The 24,592-nt window shown below is 39.4% G+C and overlaps 1 protein-coding gene across 2 annotated transcripts in view; it reads right to left on the reverse strand.

Annotated features, from left to right (window-relative positions):
* Positions 1–301: 301 nt before the first annotated feature.
* Positions 302–24,592, reverse strand: part of VSTM2B (V-set and transmembrane domain containing 2B) — a 70,283-nt gene continuing 45,992 nt past the window's right edge. For both annotated transcript variants that reach the window (XM_075838416.1, XM_075838417.1), the window contains one exon: positions 302–1,023. In XM_075838416.1, the coding sequence (XP_075694531.1) occupies positions 935–1,023 (89 nt within the window). In that variant the 3' untranslated portion in view covers positions 302–934. The remainder of the gene's footprint in view (positions 1,024–24,592) is intronic.

Raw genomic sequence — 24,592 nt, forward strand, 5'->3', positions numbered from 1 at the left:
AAGATGTCAGGGAAAAAAATCTCCCTGCAACCAAATTAAATCCCATATATGAATTTTCGTAATAACACTGATGAGGATACGCCATAATTGGGAGCCCTTTCCCACTTTTTGTATTAGGACCCAGGGGCTTTAGGTTACCCCTCTGGACAGATTCCCTTTAATTTTTCACCAAAAATTTATATAAAATTCAGAATTTTTGTTTTTACTGAATATAAAATATTTGTGTCTTATCTCAAAATCATTTTATTCAACTGTTATTTCGCATTATACAATACAGTTTTTTTTTTGTTATAAACAAATTTTCATTTCTTGTTTCCAATCTTTATTTAAAAATAAATATTATTGACGGTGAGTAATAATGGATTTGACATGTGCCTTTTGACGACAAAAAATAAAATAAAAAATAAAATCCTAAATTAAATAATTTAAGAAAAAGGACCAAATAAAAAAAAGAAAATCCAAAACATTCTAATTAAAAATATTTTTTTTTTCTTCTTCGGGAAAACGTCTCTGTCAACTCAATAAATGAACAGATCGTAAAAATAACTGCTCAACAGTTCGTGCAAAAACAACGACAAAGAATTTTTTTTTTTTTAAAGAAAATGCCTGATAAATGATGGATCTTGTAATCGTGTTCGGAAATCATAATGGCCGAGCGCGCAGCAAGGCTGAGACCAGACTCTTGTTTTTGCTTCGAACTAGACGCGCCATTTCGGGAGGTTAATTTCTTACAAGTTTCTCCAAAAATATGTTTTTTTTTTCCTTTTTTTCCCTTTTTTTACACTGTATTTTCACTGTGATGTGTTTGCCATGCTTCATTCAGTCTTTTTTTTGTCTGTCCTTTCTAAATTTGCAGCTTTCATTAAGGGAGGGATTTGGATAAAGTTCCTATGGGCTGTTTGGTTGGTTCAGGAATGATTCACAAAATGGTCCGTCAGTGGCTGAATAGTAAGAAGACGAGCTGATGAAATATCAACAGGAACGTGTAGAGGATCGGATCGCTGGCAAGATTTGGTCCTGTTCCTGCAAGACAACAGATAATCTGATTAGAAGGCATTCATGTCTGTACGTCATACACAACAACCGCCAAACTGCAAAAAATCAACAAAAACGAAAAAAAAAAACCACTGTCTGGTTACAACACTATTTCTCCCACAATGCAACACAGCACTGCAGGATCAGTACAGGTAGTAGGTGGGAACATAAAGATATGAGTTTGTACAGCTTCAAAAGTAACAATGAAGATGAATTTTGAATGCAGCTTTGGATGTGACTAGAGTATAAGATCTATTTAATTTATTTGTTAACTAACGTAACATTATTTAAAGTTCTAATGAGAGCTATAATGTACGCCACAGCCGATGCAGAGTGAATGGTGTGGATCCTGGTAGTTTTACCCCCACCTGTGACCCATTATTTGGATTGGTTAGGCCTTTTGCACACATCAGTATTACAGATCCATGTTGTACAGGTCCGTAATATAGCGCCTATAGAAACCTATAGGTCCATACTGTGCCTCCTTAGCAGAACTCGGGTGCCACGGAGCCTTTTGTAAGAGATGAGAAACACACAGAGGTACAGCAGAGGCGTAGCTAGGTTCTCCAGCACCTGGGGCAAAGATACAGTTTGGCCCCCCCCCCCCGAACCTCTTTCCTGACATCTCCTTCCCCCTCGCCATGTTTGCTTTCTCTACCAATCAATGAGATGTCATTTTTTTTCCACATTTTTTTTAATGTAACTCGACCCTAAAAACATTTGCACATTTTACAAGCAATATATTTCTATAAGGGAGTTACCATAACAATAAACTAAAAGAAAATAGATTAACGAGGTCAGTGCCTGAATAAAACAGATTGTTTAACCGAGGCTAATGAGACTATCTGGAGAAATAATGAACAGCCTCCTCTTGTAGATACTGCCACACACCCCCTTGTAGATACTGCCACACCCCCCTTGTAGATACTGCCACACCCCCCTGTAGATACTGCCACACCCCCCTTGTAGATACTGCCACACCCCCCTTGTAGATACTGCCACACCCCCCTTGTAGATACTGCCACACCCCCCTGTAGATACTGCCACACACCCCTTGTAGATACTGCCACACACCCCCTTGTAGATACTGCCACACCCCCCTTGTAGATACTGCCACACCCCCCCTTGTAGATACTGCCACACCCCCCTTGTAGATACTGCCACACCCCCCTGTAGATACTGCCACACCCCCCTTGTAGATACTGCCACACCCCCCTTGTAGATACTGCCACACACCCCCTTGTAGATACTGCCACACACCCCCTTGTAGATACTGCCACACACCCCCTTGTAGATACTGCCACACACCCCCTTGTAGATACTGCCACACACCCCCTTGTAGATACTGCCACACACCCCCTTGTAGATACTGCCACACACCCCCTTGTAGATACTGCCACACCCCCCTTGTAGATACTGCCACACACCCCCTTGTAGATACTGCCACACACCCCCTTGTAGATACTGCCACACACCCCCTTGTAGATACTGCCACACACCCCCTGTAGATACTGCCACACACCCCCTTATAGATACTGCCACACACCCCCTTGTAGATACTGCCACACACCCCCTTGTAGATACTGCCACACACCCCCTTATAGATACTGCCACACCCCCCTTGTAGATACTGCCACACCCCCCTTGTAGATACTGCCACACACCCTCTTGTAGATACTGCCACACACCCCCTTGTAGATACTGCCACACACCCTCTTGTAGATACTGCCACACCCCCCTTGTAGATACTGCCACACACCCCCTTGTAGATACTGCCACACACCCCCTTGTAGATACTGCCACACCCCCCCTGTAGATACTGCCACACACCCCCTTATAGATACTGCCACACCCCCTTGTAGATACTGCCACACACCCCCTTGTAGATACTGCCACACACCCCCTTGTAGATACTGCCACACACCCTCTTGTAGATACTGCCACACACCCCCTTGTAGATACTGCCACACACCCCCTTGTAGATACTGCCACACACCCCCTTGTAGATACTGCCACACCCCCCTTGTAGATACTGCCACACCCCCCCTGTAGATACTGCCACACACCCCCTTGTAGATATTGCCACACACCCCCTTATAGATACTGCCACACCCCCCTTGTAGATACTGCCACACCCCCCCTTGTAGATACTGCCACACCCCCCCTTGTAGATACTGCCACACCCCCCTTGTAGATACTGCCACACAGCTCCCTGTAAATAGTACCACAAAGCCGCTTGTAAGTAGTGCCACACACCCCCTTTGTAGATACTGCTGCACAGACCCCCCTTATACTTAATGCCACACATCCCCCCTGAAGATAGTTCCACACCTCCTTTTTGTAGATAGTGCCACACCTCCTCTTGTAGATAGCGCCAAACAGCCCACCTGAAGATAGGTCCACCTTGTAGATACTGTCACACAGCCCCCTTGTAGATAGTTCCACATACCTCCCCTTGTAGATAGTGCCACATACCCCCTTGTAATTACTGTCACACAGCCCCCCCTTGTAGATAGTGCCACATACCCCCCTTGTAGATAGTGCCACATACTCCCCTTGTAGATACTGCCACACAGGCCAGCCTGTAGATATTGTCACACCCCCCCTAGAAGAAAGTGTCATACAACCATTGAGGCTCCCTCTAGGAGTAGAATCCCCAGCCAGAGGGTTGCCGATTCTTTGGCTGGGGGATTCCTCTCCTGGAGGAGCACTTGACGTTCCTGTGGAATTCCGCTCTTAGAGGGAGTCTTGATGTCCCTATCCATATATGGACAGTGACGTCAGGGTCTCCTCCTTGAGCGGAATCCCCTGCTAGAGCGGCTCTGGCAGGGGATTCTGCTCCAGGAGGAGCCCTCACGTCACTGTCCATATATGGCAGGGACGGCAGGGGCTCCCTTTGGGAGTGGAATCCGACTGTTGCCGACACTCTGGCTGGGGATTCCTCTACTGGAGGAGCCCCTGGCGTACCTGTCCATATATGGGCAGTGACGTCAGTGTCTCCTCCTGGAGCGGATACCCCTGCCAGAGCGGCTCTGCCAGGGGATTCCGCTCCAGGAAGAGCCTCTGATATCACTGTCCATATATGGCAGGGATGTCAGGGGCTCCCTCTGGGAGTGGATACCCGGCCAGAGCCTCGGCGGACCCCCAACTTCCCTCTTAGTTGCGCCCGGTGCACATGCCCCACCTGCCCCCCTAGCTACGCACCTGGGTACAGTATGGGCCCCTAGATTTCTATGGGTGCTATATTATGGATCTGTACAACATGAATCTGTAATCCGCACTTGTGCATGCGCCCTTATCCTGTACTTGTTTAGAGGAACATGATGTTCCCTTCTCCATTCATGTTTAAAGCAACATTTAGTATTCTGCGAATTTGTTGTTACCAGAGAGCAGTGTATTGTGGGAGCTCAGACGATAGCTACAGTTTCACACAATTGTAATTCCCTGTATTAAGGCCGCTTATCTCCATGGGTCTAATAACACAAACTAACAACAATATAGGTCTCTATGATGCTATTAGTTCAGGTTTTCAGACCTGAAGTTTGGCCAGGATAGGCTCGGCTGTGAGATCACATATCTGACAGCGGGGTGGGGCTAAACTGCTGTCTGTTTCCCCGGCAACCTGCAGAATTTTGAAAACAACATTGGATATAAATGGTGTAAATTTAATTAAAATAACTAAAAATTGGTACAGCTGAGTAAAGCAAAGTATCTGCAAAATTACTTTTCATATAGATTTATACTGCAGAATGTTGTTGAAAGTGAAATTACACCTTAAATATGATCCTTATAAATGAAGCTGGAGATATTGAAAAACCAACCAAAACATGACATCATCATCATTCATCATCAATTATACATCATCCATTATCATAATCCTTTATCATCATCAATCGTTCTTCATCCATCATACATTATCCATCATCATCATAATCCCTTATCATCAATTATCAATCATCCATCCATCATCCTTTATCATCATCAATCATCCATCTTTCTTCATCCATCATCCATCCATCCATCCATCCATCCATCATCCATCATCATCAATCACCCATCAATCATCCATCTTTCTTCATCCATCATCCATCCATCCAGCATCATCATCAATCATCATCAATCATCCATCATTCTTCATCCATCATCATCATCATCAAATCAATCACCCATCAATCATCCATCTTTCTTCATCCATCATCCATCCATCATCCTTTATCATCATCAATCATCCTTCATCCATCATCCATTAGCCATCATCATCAAATCAATCACCCAATCATCTATCATCCTTTATCATAAGCAATCATCCATCTTTCTCCACCCATCATCCATCATCTATCCATCATTCTTCATCCATCATCCATTAGCTATCATCATCATCAAATCAATCACCCATCAATCATCCATCTTTCTTCATCCATCATCCATCCATCATCATCCATCATTCATCCATCATTCATCATCCTTTATCATAAGCAATCATCCATCTTTCTTCATCCATCATCCATCCATCCATCATCATCGATCATCATCAATCATCCATCTTTCTTCATCCATCATCCTTTATCATCAATCATCCTTCATCCATTAGCCATCATCATCATCAAATCAATCACCCAATCATCTATCATCCTTTATCATAAGCAATCATCCATCTTTCTCCACCCATCATCCATCATCTATCCATCATTCTTCATCCATCATCCATTAGCCATCATCATCAAATCAATCACCCATCAATCATCCATCTTTCTTCATCCATCCATCCATCCATCATCATCAATCATCATCCATCATTCATCATCCTTTATCATAAGCAATCATCCATCTTTCTCCACCCATCATCCATCATCTATCCATCATTCTTCATCCATCATCCATCATTCATCAATCAATCATCCATCATTCATCATCCTTTATCATAAGCAATCATCCATCTTTCTCCACCCATCATCCAGCATTCTTCATCCATCATCATGGTACTAAATTTACATTACTTAAAGAAATACAACCTAGATCAGCGGATACAAGCTTCTTTGGCTTAAGGTTCATGTCCCTTTAACACTTCACTTTTTTTCTTCTTCCAGGACTGGAGATGACGGGAATAGACAAATATAACTTATACCTATGTCAGGATTTGGCTTCCTATATATTTGTCATACCAGCTGCAACATATCGCGCCTACAGATGCAATTTCAATTTGTGCAGCCAACTGAGTCGTGTGTACTGGTTTGCAAAATCACATTATATTCAATTACTCTCCTCCACGTGTTCCCCGTATAGCGAGCTGTATACACTGCGAGGCGGAATTACCGAGCTGAGCTTTATAATGAGAAGTAAACATGTCAGGATTCTTCCCGCATTTGTTTATTCATGGAATTGCAAATGAGATCTGATCAGACTCCTGCAAACACCGGTCCTCCGAGATTGTCGTGGCTGGAGACATAGAAATGTTAGGAATTACCCGTCCTCTGCTGGCAGCCATATTTCTTATACTTGATTCCCATTACGGTTGATCCTTCGGTCGGAGTTATACGTTTTCCCTCCGACAGAATGCTGCAATGTATACCACTATATAGGTATACAGTGGCATGCGACAAATTTAATTCGAGGTGTGCGCCACTTGTTTGCCCATATAACTGACAAGAAATCACAGTATCATTGATGGTAATACCAATTGTATACGGAGTTGCTCTTTAAATGGACAGTCAGTAACCACAATGGCTCATGGCAGCCCGTCCAGATAGAAAGTTTTTGACAACCCCCCTTCTAAAAGATACAGCGAACCCCTTCCAAATGTTTCTGGCTTCTTAAAGAGACGCATACACCACTCTGTAGAAGATGCTAGCAAATAAACTGTTATTACTTAGGCATCCCCTAGAGGGCAGCCTCACCTCCATCATGTCGCTAATTGGACTGACATTGGTCACAGTTGGTTGCGCTGACTATGTGGAAAGCTGAAATCTATGACATGGCCGGCGCCTGCTGGGGGCTCTGCAGCATTAAGATATTCTGTTTACATATATATTGTGTAAATCATTTCCTAATCCACTATGTGTTATAATGTACGAGAAGGCGCCTGCTCCTGGGAATGCTGCCACTATGGCGAAAAGCCTGAATGATGAGATTTCCAAGAAAGAAAAGAAATTATAGGCAGAGAATAAAAGACACTAATAATTTGTTAATGGCAGTGGGGGAGCAGTCACCAGGAATACCATTACCTTATAGATGTACAATATTAAAGGGAGTAGTAGTGACGGGTAATATAGATAGATATGAGATAGATAGATAGATCTAGAGGAAGGAGCTGAAACGTTGCACACACATGGGACAATAAAGTACCCACTTTTTTTTCACCTGAAATACATCAGAGTGCTGCCTATTTTTTGCATTATATAGAATTGGGATCTTGGTCTACTCCCTAGGGCTTGCACCCACACTATACCGGTGCTGCTGGATCCATTTGTCTGGATAGATAGATAGATAGATAGATAGATAGATAGATAGATAGATAGATATGAGATAGATAGATAGATAGATAGATAGATAGATAGATAGATAGATAGATAGATAGATAGATATGAGATGGATAGATAGATAGATAGATAGATAGATAGATAGATAGATATGAGATAGATAGATAGATAGATAGATATGAGATCGATAGATAGATATGAGATAGATAGATAGATAGATAGATATGAGATAGATAGATAGATAGATAGATATGAGATAGATAGATAGATAGATAGATAGATAGATAGATATGGATAGATAGATAGATAGATAGATAGATATGAGATAGATAGATAGATAGATAGATAGATAGATAGATATGAGATCGATAGATAGATATGAGATAGATAGATAGATAGATAGATAGATAGATATGAGATAGATAGATAGATAGATAGATAGATAGATAGATAGATAGATAGATATGAGATAGATAGATAGATAGATAGATAGATAGATATGGATAGATAGATAGATAGATAGATGATAGATAGATATGAGATAGATAGATATGAGATAGATAGATAGATAGATAGATAGATAGATAGATAGATAGATAGATAGATAGATAGATATGGATAGATAGATAGATAGATAGATAGATAGATATGAGATAGATAGATATGAGATAGATAGATAGATAGATAGATAGATAGATAGATAGATAGATAGATATGAGATAGATAGATAGATAGATAGATAGATATGAGATAGATAGATATGAGATAGATAGATAGATAGATAGATAGATAGATAGATAGACAGATATGAGATAGATTAGATAGATAGATAGATAGATAGATAGATAGATAGATAGATAGATAGATAGATATTAGATAGATAGATATGAGATAGATTAGATAGATAGATAGATAGATAGATAGATAGACAGATATGAGATAGATAGATATGAGATAGATTAGATAGATAGATAGATAGATAGATAGATAGATATTAGATAGATAGATAGATAGATAGATAGATAGATAGATAGATAGATAGATAGATAGATAGACAGATATGAGATAGATTAGATAGATAGATAGATAGACAGATATGAGATAGATAGATATGAGATAGATTAGATAGATAGATAGATAGATAGATAGATAGATAGATAGATATTAGATAGATAGATAGATAGATAGATAGATAGACAGATATGAGATAGATTAGATAGATAGATAGATAGATAGATAGATAGACAGATATGAGATAGATTAGATAGATAGATAGATAGATAGATAGATATGAGATAGATATGAGATAGATATGAGATAGATATGAGATAGATATGAGATAGATAGATAGATAGATAGATAGATAGATAGATAGATAGATAGATAGATAGATATGAGTGGGATAAAAAGATAAATTATATCTATATATTTTAATATATTTTATATTGGTTTATAAAATGTAATCAGATAATTACCCCTCCCCAGGTGATTTTATCAGTATAATCAGGATATATAAATATCAGAATCTTAGTCTATTAATAATAATGCAATTCTAGAATGAAGACATTGTTCCCTCCTTTAGTGGTAACTAAAAAAGAGAAAAACATTGAGTTATTTTTGAAACTTGAGGACTTTCTTCTCGCCTTCTCCTGGTCCGCCATGCGACTGTCATTCGCTTGATACATTGTTTCTCCAGAAATGTCATCATTCCTTCACCAGTAACGTCAGGAGCAGCTGGGACACCGGCGTATGAGCGCAGCCTTGACACTGATGAATAAACAGCTGCTATTGGGGCTCGCCTGTCGCTTTCCTGCGCGCTACTGTTGATTAGTGGCGGCTATTTTTAAGAAGCAATTGTCAGGGAAGAATATTTTCAGCTCTTGATTTAAATGACTTTTTGACAGCGTGATTTAATAAATTCTTCTTAGCCGACCTGGGATTAGAGGCAGAACATGTTGAAATGGAAAATTTGCAGGAATATTTGATTTTTACAGTTTCCGACCAAGACAAAAATATAGAAAAAGCAAGAACACACATACGTCAATATCCGCAATTCATCAGCTTAAGGGCATGCCCAGACGTGGCGGATCTGCCCAAAATTGGCATTTAATTGATGCGGACTAGCCGCTGCGTATTGAGGTGAAAGTGCTTCCCTTCTCTCTATCAGTGCAGGATAGAGAGAAGGGGCAGCACTTTCCCTAGTGAAAGTAAAAGAATTTCATACTTACCGGCCGTTGCCTTGGTGACGCGTCCCTCTTTCGGCATCCAGCCCGACCTCCCTGGATGACGCGGCAGTCCATGTGACCGCTGCAGCCTGTGATTGGTCTGTGATTGGCTGCAGCCTGTGATTGGCCTGTGATTGGCTGCAGCCTGTGATTGGCCTGTGATTGGCTGCAGCCTGTGATTGGCCTGTGATTGGCTGCAGCCTGTGATTGGCCTGTGATTGGCTGCAGCCGTCACTTAGACTGAAACGTCATCCCGGGAGGCCGGACTGGAGGAAGAAGCAGGGAGTTCTCGGTAAGTATGAACTTCTATTTTTTTTACAGGTTGATGTATATTGTGATCGGAAGTCACTGTCCAGGGTGCGGAAACAGTTACTGCCGATCGCTTAACTCTTTCAGCACCCTGGACAGTGACTATTTACTGACGTCGCCTAGCAACGCTCCTGTAATTATGGGTGCACACACGTAGTCACCCGTAATTACGGGAGCCCCATTGACTTCCTCAGTCTGGCTGTATACCTAGAAATATAAAAACCAATACGCTCCGCAGCACACATAACATCTACATTACATCTGCGGACTTCATTGCGGAACTTAGAATCTCCATTGAAGTCAATGGAGAAATTCCGCAATGAGTCCGCAACCAGTCCGCCACACGTCCGCAACAACCATTGTATGATGCGGACACCAAATTCCGCACCGCAGCCTATGCTCCGCAGCGGAATTGTCCACAACGTGTAAACTAACCCAACCACAAAGCTGTGGAAGGCAATGGAGAAACGCGTCCGCTGCGGATTTCCGCTGCGGAGTGTCCGCAGCGGAATGCCAGAGCAAATCCGCTACGTGTGGCCATGCCCTTATATCTCCACCTTAGACCTGAGAGCTCTATTTAAAACATGGCACAGATCGCTTGAATCTGGACACTAGGTGGCAGTATAATTCTTTACCTGTACACATAGGAGGCTACTTAAAGGAATTTTCCTCATTTAACTACCATTAAATCTATAGACAGTCCATGTAAAATCCAGTGTCATCGTAATATATTTTTATGATCTATTTTGCTGTCCCAACAATTCATTTTTACTCTGTGCTGTGTAGAAATCGGTTTTCTGCTGGGAAACCATCAACAAGCAGGCTATTGGAACGTATCATCCCTATTATGTGTTTCTATTTACTACTTTGTCTTCACAAGTGTTCTCAATGAAGCTCCGGGTCTGATCGGGTTATGTACTCCAGAAACGGTCTCCAGAGATATTACAAAAAAATTCAGTAAGTTGTTAATAAGCAAATTTCAATGGGAAGTGTCGAAAAGAAGTCAGGGTGGAGGGGCTGAAATGAATTTTTTGGTCACAAATGTAAGATTGTAAAACAAGATATCTAGGTACAGCCTTGCCAGGACTTTCCTCCTTGATGACATCACCACACATCCCTGCACTCCTTGGACCATTACTGCACACTGTGAGCTCTGCTTATCTATCTCCTTCTGTATATGTCTCACTGAACCCAATGGGAAACAGAAAGGGTGTAGCAATGAGAGGGGACTCCAACTGACAGGAGCATGAGGGTAGGGGAACCCAGGGAACATTATGATGTCATCATACAGGCTTATGGTCTCAGAAAGAGACAAGGAGTCCAGACTGTGACCTCATGAACTTTGACTATTCCCGATCAACAGATATTGACAGGACTGATGGATAAACAGCTGAACTTAATATATAGGGGGGAGGGTCCTCTGTTCAGGATCCTCATCTCTTTACCAGAGCTGTTACATAGAGCGTCTCTCGCCCTGGAGGACCTGTCCTGTCCTGCATTACACAGACAACACATTGATATAAATGACCACTGTGTAATACTGAATTTCCCCTGCGGAGGCGCTGCAGGGAAACTGAACACTTACTGCTAGGTTTCCCCACAGGTTACAGCTGATCACTGGGTGTCCCAGCAGGGTGACTCTTTGTGATCTGCTTATTGACAAGGGCCCTTCCAACAAGAAGGGATTGTCCAAAGCAGAATACCCCTTTAATACAGATGTGGATTCTAGAGCACTTCAAATTTCCATTTTTGGCTGGTGGCATGCTTTAAAGCGACAGTAATCTTAAACCCCAGCTTCTCTGCATTAGCTGTGCATTCCAGTTGAATCTATTGATGTCTGTTATCAGCCATTCCAGGCAGGGAAGAAGCTGAATGTATTAGTCTATAATAAAACGATTGCCAGGAATCCCGTAAAAATATGTTACCCCATCACTACTTTATACCTGCAGTTCTGAGAACCACCATAAACATTGACCTATACTGTATGTGTGACTGATATCAGCTGCTCCTCTTATAACGCTGCTGTATTATTATTAGGTGTAGTGGCCCCTTTAAGCGTTCAAGTTACTGCAGGTGTTTTATTTGTCTGGTGTTCTGTACATGAAATATCAATGTCAGAAAGGTCGCTTCGGTTTTCCTTTACATAAAAGGGTTTCTTGGGGGGCAGCGATACAGCCTGTATTGCGCCGAGCATCTAATCCCCTTCACAATGTGGCCAACCTACACACTCGTCTATCTGGAAGAGACGCGCGTTTCGCTCATAATATCTAATCAGTCATATTTTGATCCGCTGATTGGTCTCGGTCTGCAGCTTTCAGCGCTCTCATTGTGCGCACTTTAGGCAATCAGGGTTACATGGTGAATGTATAGAAGATAAAAATTATCATGTTTGGTGGCCTCAGCACAAACGCCTCTGGGTTTCTATACCGGGCAGCTGCAGAGGGGATGATAATCAGAGATAAGAAATGCGAGATCTAATCAGAGACATTATCAGAGCAACGAGAGCCGTACAAAGACAGAGTCACTACCGGACCCTGCACAGAGAGTGGCGCCGGGCAGAACGGTCCGGTCCCTATCGCTGCAGAATACTCACCTTCAGGCTATGTTCACCCAGGGCGGATATGCTGCGTAAAAGCACACATCGTATCCGCCCTAGGCGCCACAGGGAATTCCGGCCAAAAAAAACCTGGATGAAGAAGCACAGAATTCTGGGTAAGTATCAGATTTTTTTTTTCTGAGTTGCGATTTTTGCGGCGGAATCGCAGCTTTTCCGCCATAAAAATGGCAACAACTGCTATTTTTTGCGGGTTTTTTCTCCCCATTGAATTCAATGGGGAAAACCCACAACAAAAAAAGCAGAGATTACGCAAATACAATTGACTTGCTGCGGAATAAAAAAACGCACCGCAGGTCAATGTCTGAGCGTTTTTTCCGCTCATCATTTACGCAGCTTGTGGAGGAGATTTGTTCATATCTCATTCCCTCTACGGCTACTGTTTTATGCTGAGGATTTTCCGCTGCAGAAAATTGGCAGTATTTACCCTACGTGTGAACTTCATTGTATCGGCCATAGACTTCATGATTCATACAATACAACACAACCTCATAATGATTGTCGCTGCATCTCTGGCATCTAAGAAGTTAATGGAGGGTGGTCCCTCTATTTTTTATTCTTTATTAAAGATCTAAAGTCTCTTTCTCTGGAGGACCCAGCATGTCTATCCTTTACATGGACAGCATAACAATTGCAATGAGCACCATGTAATGCTTAATTTCCCCTGTGGAGGCGCTGCAGGGAAGTTGAACACTTGCTGCTATGTTCCACTATTACAACTAAATGCTGGGGGGTTCCAGCAGTGGCACACCCTGTAATCAGCTTATTTTTGGGATACCCTTCTAATAAAAAAGGGATTATCCAATGTGAACAACCCTGATAAGAAATTAATTTGGAGAAAACGACATGTGGAGCGTAGTTATGTCTCCACTACCATTTTTGGTAAAAACCATTAGACATGACATCAAGTGACAAGCCAAATAGCAGTGCCCACACAGTCTACTGACCCTTCAGTAGAGCCGCATAGTGGTGCCGCCTTACAGAGAATCCCCATTATAAGGTTCATACAGTAAAACCAGCCACATATCTGCCCTAATAATAGCAGGAGCCGTATTATTACCCAGATATGATATATAGCGCCAGCCACTGCATGCCCAAACAATATACAGCTGTTGCCATATAATATACAGCAGTACCCATAAAATTTCATATACAATATTCCCATACAATGTAGATTAGTGACCTTACAATGTATAGGACCTACACCGTTTACATTAGTGGTCATATAATATACATACAATTCACAGCAACGTTCATAAAGTATATAGACATAGACATAGAATATCATATAACTTATAGACCCCAATCCAAAAGAAGAGGCAGCACTCCGATGGTATAGAAAAATACAACATGTATTCACCCAACATACAGGCAACGTTTCACCTTCCAATTGAAGGCATTTTCAAGCCCTTCAATGGGAAGATGAAACGTCTGTATGTTGGGTGAATACATGTTGTATTTTTCTATACCATCGGAGTGCTGCCTCTTCTTTTGGATTGGGGTCTAATTTCGTTTTGAGGTCTTTTGTCAAGATTCCTCTGAGGATAGCGGCCACTACATGCTACAGTGCAGCTCCTAGATTTCGTTTGTTCCTTGGATTATATAATTTATAGAAGTGCTCAAACTATATACAGCAGTTACCATAATATACAGCAGTAAACAACCAATATACAGCAGTACCAATATAATAGAATATACAGCAGTACCATTATAATAGAATATACAGCAGTACCAATATAATAGAATATACAGCAGTACCATTATAATAGAATATACAGCAGTACCATTATAATATATTCTGCAGCAGTACTATTATAATAGAATATACAGCAGTACCAATATAATAGAATATACAGCAGCACCAATATAATATAATATACAGCAGCACCAATATAATATAATATACAGCAGTACCAATATAATAGAATATACAGCAGTACCAATATAATAGAATATACAGCAGTACCAATATAATAGAATATACAGCAGTACCATTATAATATATTCTGCAGCAGTACTATTATAATAGAATATACAGCAGTACCAATATAATAGAATATACAGCAGCACCAATATAATATAATATACAGCAGCACCAATATAATATAATATACAGCAGTACCAATATAATATAATATACAGCAGCACCAATATAATATAATATACAGCAGTACCAATATAATATAATATACAGCAGCACCAATATAATATAATATACAGCAGTACCAATATAATATAATATACAGCAGCACCAATATAATATAATATACAGCAGCACCAATATAATATAATATACAGCAGTACCAATATAATATAATATACAGCAGCACCAATATAATATAATATACAGCAGCACCAATATAATATAATATACAGCAGTACCAATATAATATAATATACAGCAGTACCAATATAATATAATATGCAGCAGCACCAATATAATATAATATACAGCAGTACCAATATAATATAATATGAGGCACCAATATAATATAATATGGAGAAGTACCATTATAATATAATATACAGCAGTACCAATATAATATAATATAATATGCAGCAGTACCAATATAATATAATATACAGCAGTACCAATATAATATAATATACAGCAGTACCAATATAATATAATATACAGCAGTACCAATATAATATAATATAATATGCAGCAATACCAATATAATATAAGATACAGCAGTACCTGTTAAGGATCTGCCAGGCACAGCTTCTGTATCTACGCCCATAGGTAATCAGTCTTTACCTGCTTCTATGTATGTGAGACTGACTCCATCTTCCACCACTCAGGATGGCAGGCTTAGGAGTGGGAGAGCCTATCACAGCCTGGCCAGACGGAGCTAGCTCCCGCCCTCTGTCTATTTATACCTGCCTTTCCTGTTCCTCCTTGCTTGTGATTCTTCTCGTTTGGTTTCCTGGCCCTGCTGCAGCTTCTTTAACCATTTGACCCTGCTTCATATCGACCCTGGCTTACTGACTACTCTCCTGCTCTGCGTTTGGTACCTCGTACACTCCTGGTTTGACTCGGCTCGTTCACCACTCTTATTGCTCTCGATGTTGCCGTGGGCAACTGCCCCTTTTCCCTTGCTTCTGTGTACCCTTGTCTGTTTGTCTGTCGTGCACTTATTGAGCGTAGGGACTGTCGCCCAGTTGTACCCCGTCGCCTAGGGCGGGTCGTTGCAAGTAGGCAGGGACTGAGTGGCGGGTAGATTAGGGCTCACTTGTCTGTTTCCTTACCCCCGGTCATTACAGTACCAATATAATATAATATAATATGGAGCAGTACCATTATAATATATTCTACAGCAGTACAATTATAATATAATATGCAGCAGTACCAATATAATATAATATACAGCAGTACCAATATAATCTAATATACAGCAGTACCAATATAATATGCAGCAGTACCATTATAATATATTCTACAGCAGTACCATTATAATATAATATACAGCAGTACCAATATAATATAATCTACAGCAGTACCATTATAATATAATATACAGCAGTGGTCATTTAATTTTCATCTATACAATATAAAGTAGCCCATACAATATAGAACCAGCCACAATAATACACAACAGTTACCATATAATATACCATAGCGGCCATACAGTATACAGCAGTGCCCCTAAAATTATCCAGCTTTGCCCAATAACGTATAGTAGATTAGTATCCATAGAATATATAGTGGCCGTCAAAGGGTAATACAGTACACAGCAGCAGCCATACAACATACTGGAGTGCCCACACAGTATATATAGCAGTGCTACTAAAATATACAGCAGTACACATACAATATATAGCAGTGCCCACACAGTATATATAGCAGTGCCCATACAGTATATATAGCAGTAAAATTTCCATATCCATAGGGGTGGATGAATCTGTAGCAGGCCTTCTATCTGATGCATCTACCCCTATGTATATGGACTTTTTAATATATTTGGAATAAAGTTGGAATATTACTTCCTTTTAAACCCAGCGCTGGATCAAGTTTCTCTTTTTCTGCTAGTATACAGCAGTACTAATACAATATAGCAGTGCCCATAGAATATACAGCAGTACTAATACAATATAGCAGTGCCCATAGAATATACAGCAGTACTAATACAATATAGCAGTGCCCATAGAGTATACAGCAGTACTAATACAATATAGCAGTGCCCATAGAGTATACAGCAGTACTAATACAATATAGCAGTGCCCATAGAGTATATAGCAGTACTAATACAATATATAACAGTGCCCATAGAGTATACAGCAGTACTAATACAATATAGCAGTGCCCATAGAGTATACAGCAGTACTAATACAATATAGCAGTGCCCATAGAGTATACAGCAGTACTAATACAATATAGCAGTGCCCATAAAGTATACAGGAGTACTAATACAATATATAACAGTGCCCATAGAGTATACAGCAGTACTAATACAATATAGCAGTGCCCATAGAGTATACAGCAGTACTAATACAATATAGCAGTGCCCATAGAGTATACAGCAGTACTAATACAATATAGCAGTGCCCATAGAATATACAGCAGTACTAATACAATATAGCAGTGCCCATAGAGTATACAGCAGTACTAATACAATATAGCAGTGCCCATAGAGTATACAGCAGTACTAATACAATATAGCAGTGCCCATAGAGTATACAGCAGTGCTAATACAATATAGCAGTGCCCATACAGTATACAGCAGTACTAATACAATATATAACAGTGCCCATAGAGTATACAGCAGTACTAATACAATATAGCAGTGCCCATAGAGTATACAGCAGTACTAATACAATATAGCAGTGCCCATAGAGTATACAGCAGTACTAATACAATATAGCAGTGCCCATAGAGTATACAGCAGTACTAATACAATATATAACAGTGCCCATAGAGTATACAGCAGTACTAATACAATATAGCAGTGCCCATAGAGTATACAGCAGTACTAATACAATATAGCAGTGCCCATAGAGTATACAGCAGTACTAATACAATATAGCAGTGCCCATAGAATATACAGCAGTACTAATACAATATAGCAGTGCCCATAGAGTATACAGCAGTACTAATACAATATAGCAGTGCCCATAGAGTATACAGCAGTACTAATACAATATAGCAGTGCCCATAGAGTATACAGCAGTGCTAATACAATATAGCAGTGCCCATACAGTATACAGCAGTACTAATACAATATAGCAGTGCCCATATAGTATATAGCAGTGCTAATACAATATAGCAGTGCCCATAGTGTATACAGCAGTACTAATACAATATAGCAGTGCCCATACAGTATACAGCAGTACTAATACAATATAGCAGTGCCCATAGAGTATACAGCAGTACTAATACAATATATAGCAGTGCCCATAGAGTATACAGCAGTACTAATACAATATATAGCAGTGTCCATAGAGTATACAGTAGTACTAATACAATATAGCAGTGCCCATAGAGTATACAGCAGTACTAATACAATATAGCAGTGCCCATAGAGCATACAGCAGTGCTAATACAATATATAGCAGTGCTCATACAGTAAACAGCAGTACTAATACAATGTAGCAGTGTCCATAGAGTATACAGCACTGCTAATACAATATATAGCAGTGCTCATACAGTATACAGCAGTACTAATACAATATAGCAGTGCCCATAGAGTATACAGCAGTACTAATACAATATAGCAGTGCCCATAGAGTATACAGCAGTGCTAATACAATAGATAGCAGTGCCCATATAGTATACAGCAGTACTAATACAATATAGCAGTGCCCATAGAGTATACAGCAGTACTAATACAATATAGCAGTGCCCATAGAGTATACAGCAGTACTAATACAATAGATAGCAGTGCCCATATAGTATACAGCAGTGCTAATACAATATAGCAGTGCCCATAGAGTATACAGAAGTACTAATACAATATAGCAGTGCCCATAGAGTATACAGCAGTACTAATACAATATAGCAGTGCCCATAGAGTATACAGCAGTACTAATACAATATAGCAGTGCCCATAGAGTATACAGCAGTACTAATACAATAGATAGCAGTGCCCATATAGTATACAGCAGTGCTAATACAATATAGCAGTGCCCATAGAGTATACAGAAGTACTAATACAATATAGCAGTGCCCATAGAGTATACAGCAGTACTAATACAATATAGCAGTGCCCATAGAGTATACAGCAGTACTAATACAATATAGCAGTGCCCATACAGTATGCAGCAGTACTAATACAATATAGCAGTGCCCATACAGTATACAGCAGTACTAATACAATATAGCAGTGCCCATACAGTATGCAGCAGTACTAATACAATATATAGCAGTGCCCATACAGTATACAGCAGTACTAATACAATATATAGCAGTGCCCACACAGTATACAGCAGTACTAATACTATATATAGCAGTGCCCATACAGTATACAGCAGTACTAATACAATATATAGCAGTGCCCATACAGTATACAGCAGTACTAATACAATATATAGCAGTGCCCACACAGTATACAGCAGTACTAATACAATATAGCAGTGCCCATACAGTATGCAGCAGTACAAATACAATATAGCAGTGCCCATACAGTATACAGCAGTACTAATACAATATAGCAGTGCCCATATAGTATGCAGCAGTACTAATACAATGTATAGCAGTGCCCATACAGTATACAGCAGTGCTAATACAATATATAGCAGTGCTCATACAGTATACAGCAGTACTAATACAATGTAGCAGTGTCCATAGAGTATACAGCACTGCTAATACAATATATAGCAGTGCTCATACAGTATACAGCAGTACTAATACAATGTAGCAGTGCCCATAGAGTATACAGCAGTACCAATACAATATAGCAGTGCCCATAGAGTATACAGCAGTACTAATACAATATAGCAGTGCCCATAGAGTATACAGCAGTTCTAATACAATATATAGGAGTGCGCATAGAGTATACAGCAGTGCTAATACAATATATAGCAGTGCCCATACAGTATACAGAAGTACTAATACAATATAGCAGTGCCCATAGCGTATACAGCAGTACCAATACAATATAGCAGTGCCCATAGAGTATACAGCAGTACTAATACAATATATAGCAGTGCCCACACAGTATACAGCAGTACTAATACAATATAGCAGTGCCCATAGAATATACAGCAGTACTAATACAATATATAGCAGTGCACATAGAGTATACAGCAGTGTTAATACAGTATATAGCAGTGCCCATAGAGTATGCAGCAGTATCCAAACATTTCTAGATGAGCCACCAGGATACCAATTATGCCGAGTGCATGAGCCGTTATTTGGAAAGGGGATGATTTCACACATGGTATATAAAGTGAAGATTCCCTTTAAGAAATAACACTGACAACAGTTACTGAATACCGAACATTATCCTATTCAACCCTATAAATGCTGAAGAAGTGCAGGTGAGCGGAAACTAAAGTGTTAACCTCATTCATGACCGGACAGGGGGTTCAGCAGTCTACACACACAATACCCCCACTATGCCCATGTTATCTATACCAGCAGCCACAGACTGGGCATTGCAGGGAGCAGCCAGTGGGCAAATCCACTTTCTAATGCCTTGTCCATTCTATTTCAGGCATGCCAGGCTGCAGTGTGTGCCAAGCTGATGTAATTACCAGACAATTCAACAGTTTCCTTCTCCGGGCAAATGCCCTGGCACGCTGGAATCATTGGTTGCAGACGCAGTTACCCTGAGGCACAGAAAACAATTTTGATGACCACAAGGTTTTGGGATCTGACATCAGCACTTGGCAGCTATTGAAAATGCAGAAACCTCTGTTGGGAAGATGGAAATCTCAGCTTATAGTTCTTGGGATAGAGATGATTTCTCTAAATTTTCCCTTATTGCAAATAATAAGGATGTGAATCACGCCAGGGGTGGGGGGGGGGGGGGGGTGCACCCCATAATTAAAAGAATTTGGTTCTTTGCTACGAAGCATTATGTACATACTGTACTCACAAAATGAAATATTATGCAACTTTGCAAATAATCTTAATGAAAAATGTCCTATGCAGATGTATGTATCTCCATGGCAACAGACTACGCACAAGTCCTGTGTAGTCAGATGCTGAAGTCTTATCTATCCTGTATTTATACTTATACTTATATATCCTGTATCCTTATCTATACTTCTTTCTAACCTACATAATACAACTTTGTTACCCACTTGTGTGAATAATCTATTCAGCCATTTATTTTTAGTGTTTAGTGTTTAGTGTTTCTGGGAAAGTTGTGTGATAAAATAATGGCCGCTATCACAGCCCGAACGAAGGTTATCAGTAAACATTCGTGAAATATAAAAACTTTGTTACACAGAGAAACATCCCCTGCCTGTTCCATATTGATGTATAACTTGGCAGCTCACGCCCAGAAAAGACATACTTACCAACATCTAAGTCCCTAAAATCAGGACAGGTTAAGCTCCGCCCTATTCCACCCGGGAACGCCCACAAAAATAGTGCCCCTTTCCATTTAAATTTGCAAAAACAGCTCCTTTTGCAGGATTGCCTCACCATGGTCGGGACCGTTGGCGAGTACGGAAAAGCTGGGTGACTACCCCGGTGGGAGCCGTAATGTAGGACACATTGGTTGTCATTCATCTTTCCTAACTGCTGAGAAGAATTTTGACCCAAAGGCTCATTATATAACGTCACTAAATGTTAAACAATATTAGAGAGGGGAGGACGTGTATTACAATTGGCAATTTTAAAAACAGGAAAATGGCGCAAAATTATTTTTTTTTGCTGCCATTACAGCCGACTGTGCATTTATGTTTACATAAGGATAACCTATTGTTCAGCCCCACTCATTATTGGTAATTAATACAGCTGCCAGAGAGCATTATGGGATGTTGTAGGCAAAAATGCCACCGGGATGAACGTTATTTATTTTTCCAGCGACAGACAAAAAATGCAAATGCAACTTGTATAGCGGTAACAGCAGGAACTGAGGAGCGTTCACTAACCTCTTCCCTCTTTGCATTCGTTATCATAAATAATACTTTAATTTCAGCATCATATTTTACTTTGACAGAATAAAATTGGTATGCATGGGATATAATTATATACAGAAGATACCCAGGTTATACCAGCATGCTCCATATCACTATATACAAGAAGATGTGTAACTTATACCAGCTGTACATATATAATTATATACAGAAGATACCCAGGTTATACCAGCATGCTCCATATCACTATATACAAGAAGATGTATAACTTATACCAGCTGTACATATATAACTATATACAGAAGATACCCAGGTTATACCAGCATGCTCCATATCACTATATACAAGAAGATGTATAACTTATACCAGCTGTACATATATAATTATATACAGAAGATACCCAGGTTATACCAGCATGCTCCATATCACTATATACAAGAAGATGTATAACTTATACCAGCTGTACATATATAATTATATACAGAAGATACCCAGGCTATACCAGCATGCTCCATATCACTATATACAAGAAGATGTGTAACTTATACCAGCTGTACATATATAATTATATACAGAAGATACCCAGGTTATACCAGCATGCTCCACATCACTATATACAAGAAGATGTATAACTTATACCAGCCGTACATATATAGTTATATACAGAAGATACCCAGGTTATAGCAGAATGCTCCATATCACTATATACAAGAAGATGTATAACTTATACCAGCTGTACATATATAACTATATACAGAAGATGCCCAGGTTATACCAGCATGCTCCATATCACTATATACAAGAAGATGTATATCTTATACCAGCTGTACATATATAATTATATACAGGAGATACCCAGGTTATACCAGCATGCTCCATATCACTATATACAAGAAGATGTATAACTTATACCAGCTGTACATATATAATTATATACAGAAGATACCCAGGTTATACCAGCATGCTCCATATCACTATATACAAGAAGATGTATAACTTATACCAGCTGTACCTATATAATTATATACAGAAGATGCCCAGGTTATACCAGCATGCTCCATATCACTATATACAAGAAGATGTATAACTTATACCAGCTGTACATATATAATTATATACAGGTGATACCCAGGTTATACCAGCATGCTCCATATCACTATATACAAGAAGATGTATAACTTATACCAGCTGTACATATATAATTATATACAGGTGATACCCAGGTTATACCAGCATGCTCCATATCACTATATACAAGAAGATGTATAACTTATACCAGCTGTACATATATAATTATATACAGGAGATACCCAGGTTATACCAGCATGCTCCATATCACTATATACAAGAAGATGTATAACTTATACCAGCTGTACATATATAATTATATACAGGTGATACCCAGGTTATACCAGCATGCTCCATATCACTATATACAAGAAGATGTATAACTTATACCAGCTGTACATATATAATTATATACAGGAGATACCCAGGTTATACCAGCATGCTCCATATCACTATATACAAGAAGATGTATAACTTATACCAGCTGTACATATATAATTATATACAGAAGATACCCGGGTTATACCAGCATGCTCCATATCACTATATACAAGAAGATGTATAACTTATACCAGCTGTACATATATAATTATATACAGAAGATGCCCAGGTTATACCAGCATACTCCATATCACTATATACAAGAAGATGTATAACTTATACCAGCTCTACATATATAATTATATACAGAACATACCCAGGTTATACCAGCATGCTCCATATCACTATATACAAGAAGATGTATAACTTATACCAGCTTTACATATATAACTATATACAGAAGATGCCCAGGTTATACCAGCATGCTCCATATCACTATATACAAGAAGATGTATAACTTATACCAGCTGTACATATATAATTATATACAGAACATACCCAGGTTATACCAGCATGCTCCATATCACTATATACAAGAAGATGTATAACTTATACCAGCTGTACATATATAACTATATACAGAAGATGCCCAGGTTATACCAGCATGCTCCATATCACTATATACAAGAAGATGTATAACTTATACCAGCTGTACATATATAATTATATACAGAAGATGCCCAGGTTATACCAGCATGCTCCATATCACTATATACAAGAAGATGTATAACTTATACCAGCTATACATATATAATTATATACAGAAGATACCCAGGTTATACCAGCATGCTCCATATCACTATATACAAGAAGATGTATAACTTATACCAGCTGTACATATAGAATTATATACAGAAGACACCCAGGTTATACCAGCATGCTCCATATCACTATATACAAGAAGATGTATAACTTATACCAGCTGTACATATATCATTATATACAGAAGATACCCAGGTTATACCAGCATGCTCCATATCACTATATACAAGAAGATGTATAACTTATACCAGCTGTACATATATAATTATATACAGAAGATACCCAGGTTATACCAGCATGCTTCATATCACTATATACAAGAAGATGTATAACTTATACCAGCTGTACATATATAATTATATACAGAAGATTCCCAGGTTATACCAGCATGCTCCATATCACTATATACAAGAAGATGTATAACTTATACCAGCTGTACATATATAATTATATACAGAAGATACCCAGGTTATACCAGCATGCTCCATATCACTATATACAAGAAGATGTATAAATTATACCAGCTGTACATATATAATTATATACAGAAGATACCCAGGTTATACCAGCATGCTCCATATCACTATATACAAGAAGATGTATAACTAATACCAGCTGCACATATATAATTATATACAGGAGATACCCAGGTTATACCGGCAAGCTCCATATCACTATATACAAGAAGATGT

This window comes from Rhinoderma darwinii, chromosome 9 (genome assembly GCF_050947455.1).
Source record: "Rhinoderma darwinii isolate aRhiDar2 chromosome 9, aRhiDar2.hap1, whole genome shotgun sequence".
NCBI lineage: Eukaryota > Metazoa > Chordata > Amphibia > Anura > Rhinodermatidae > Rhinoderma > Rhinoderma darwinii.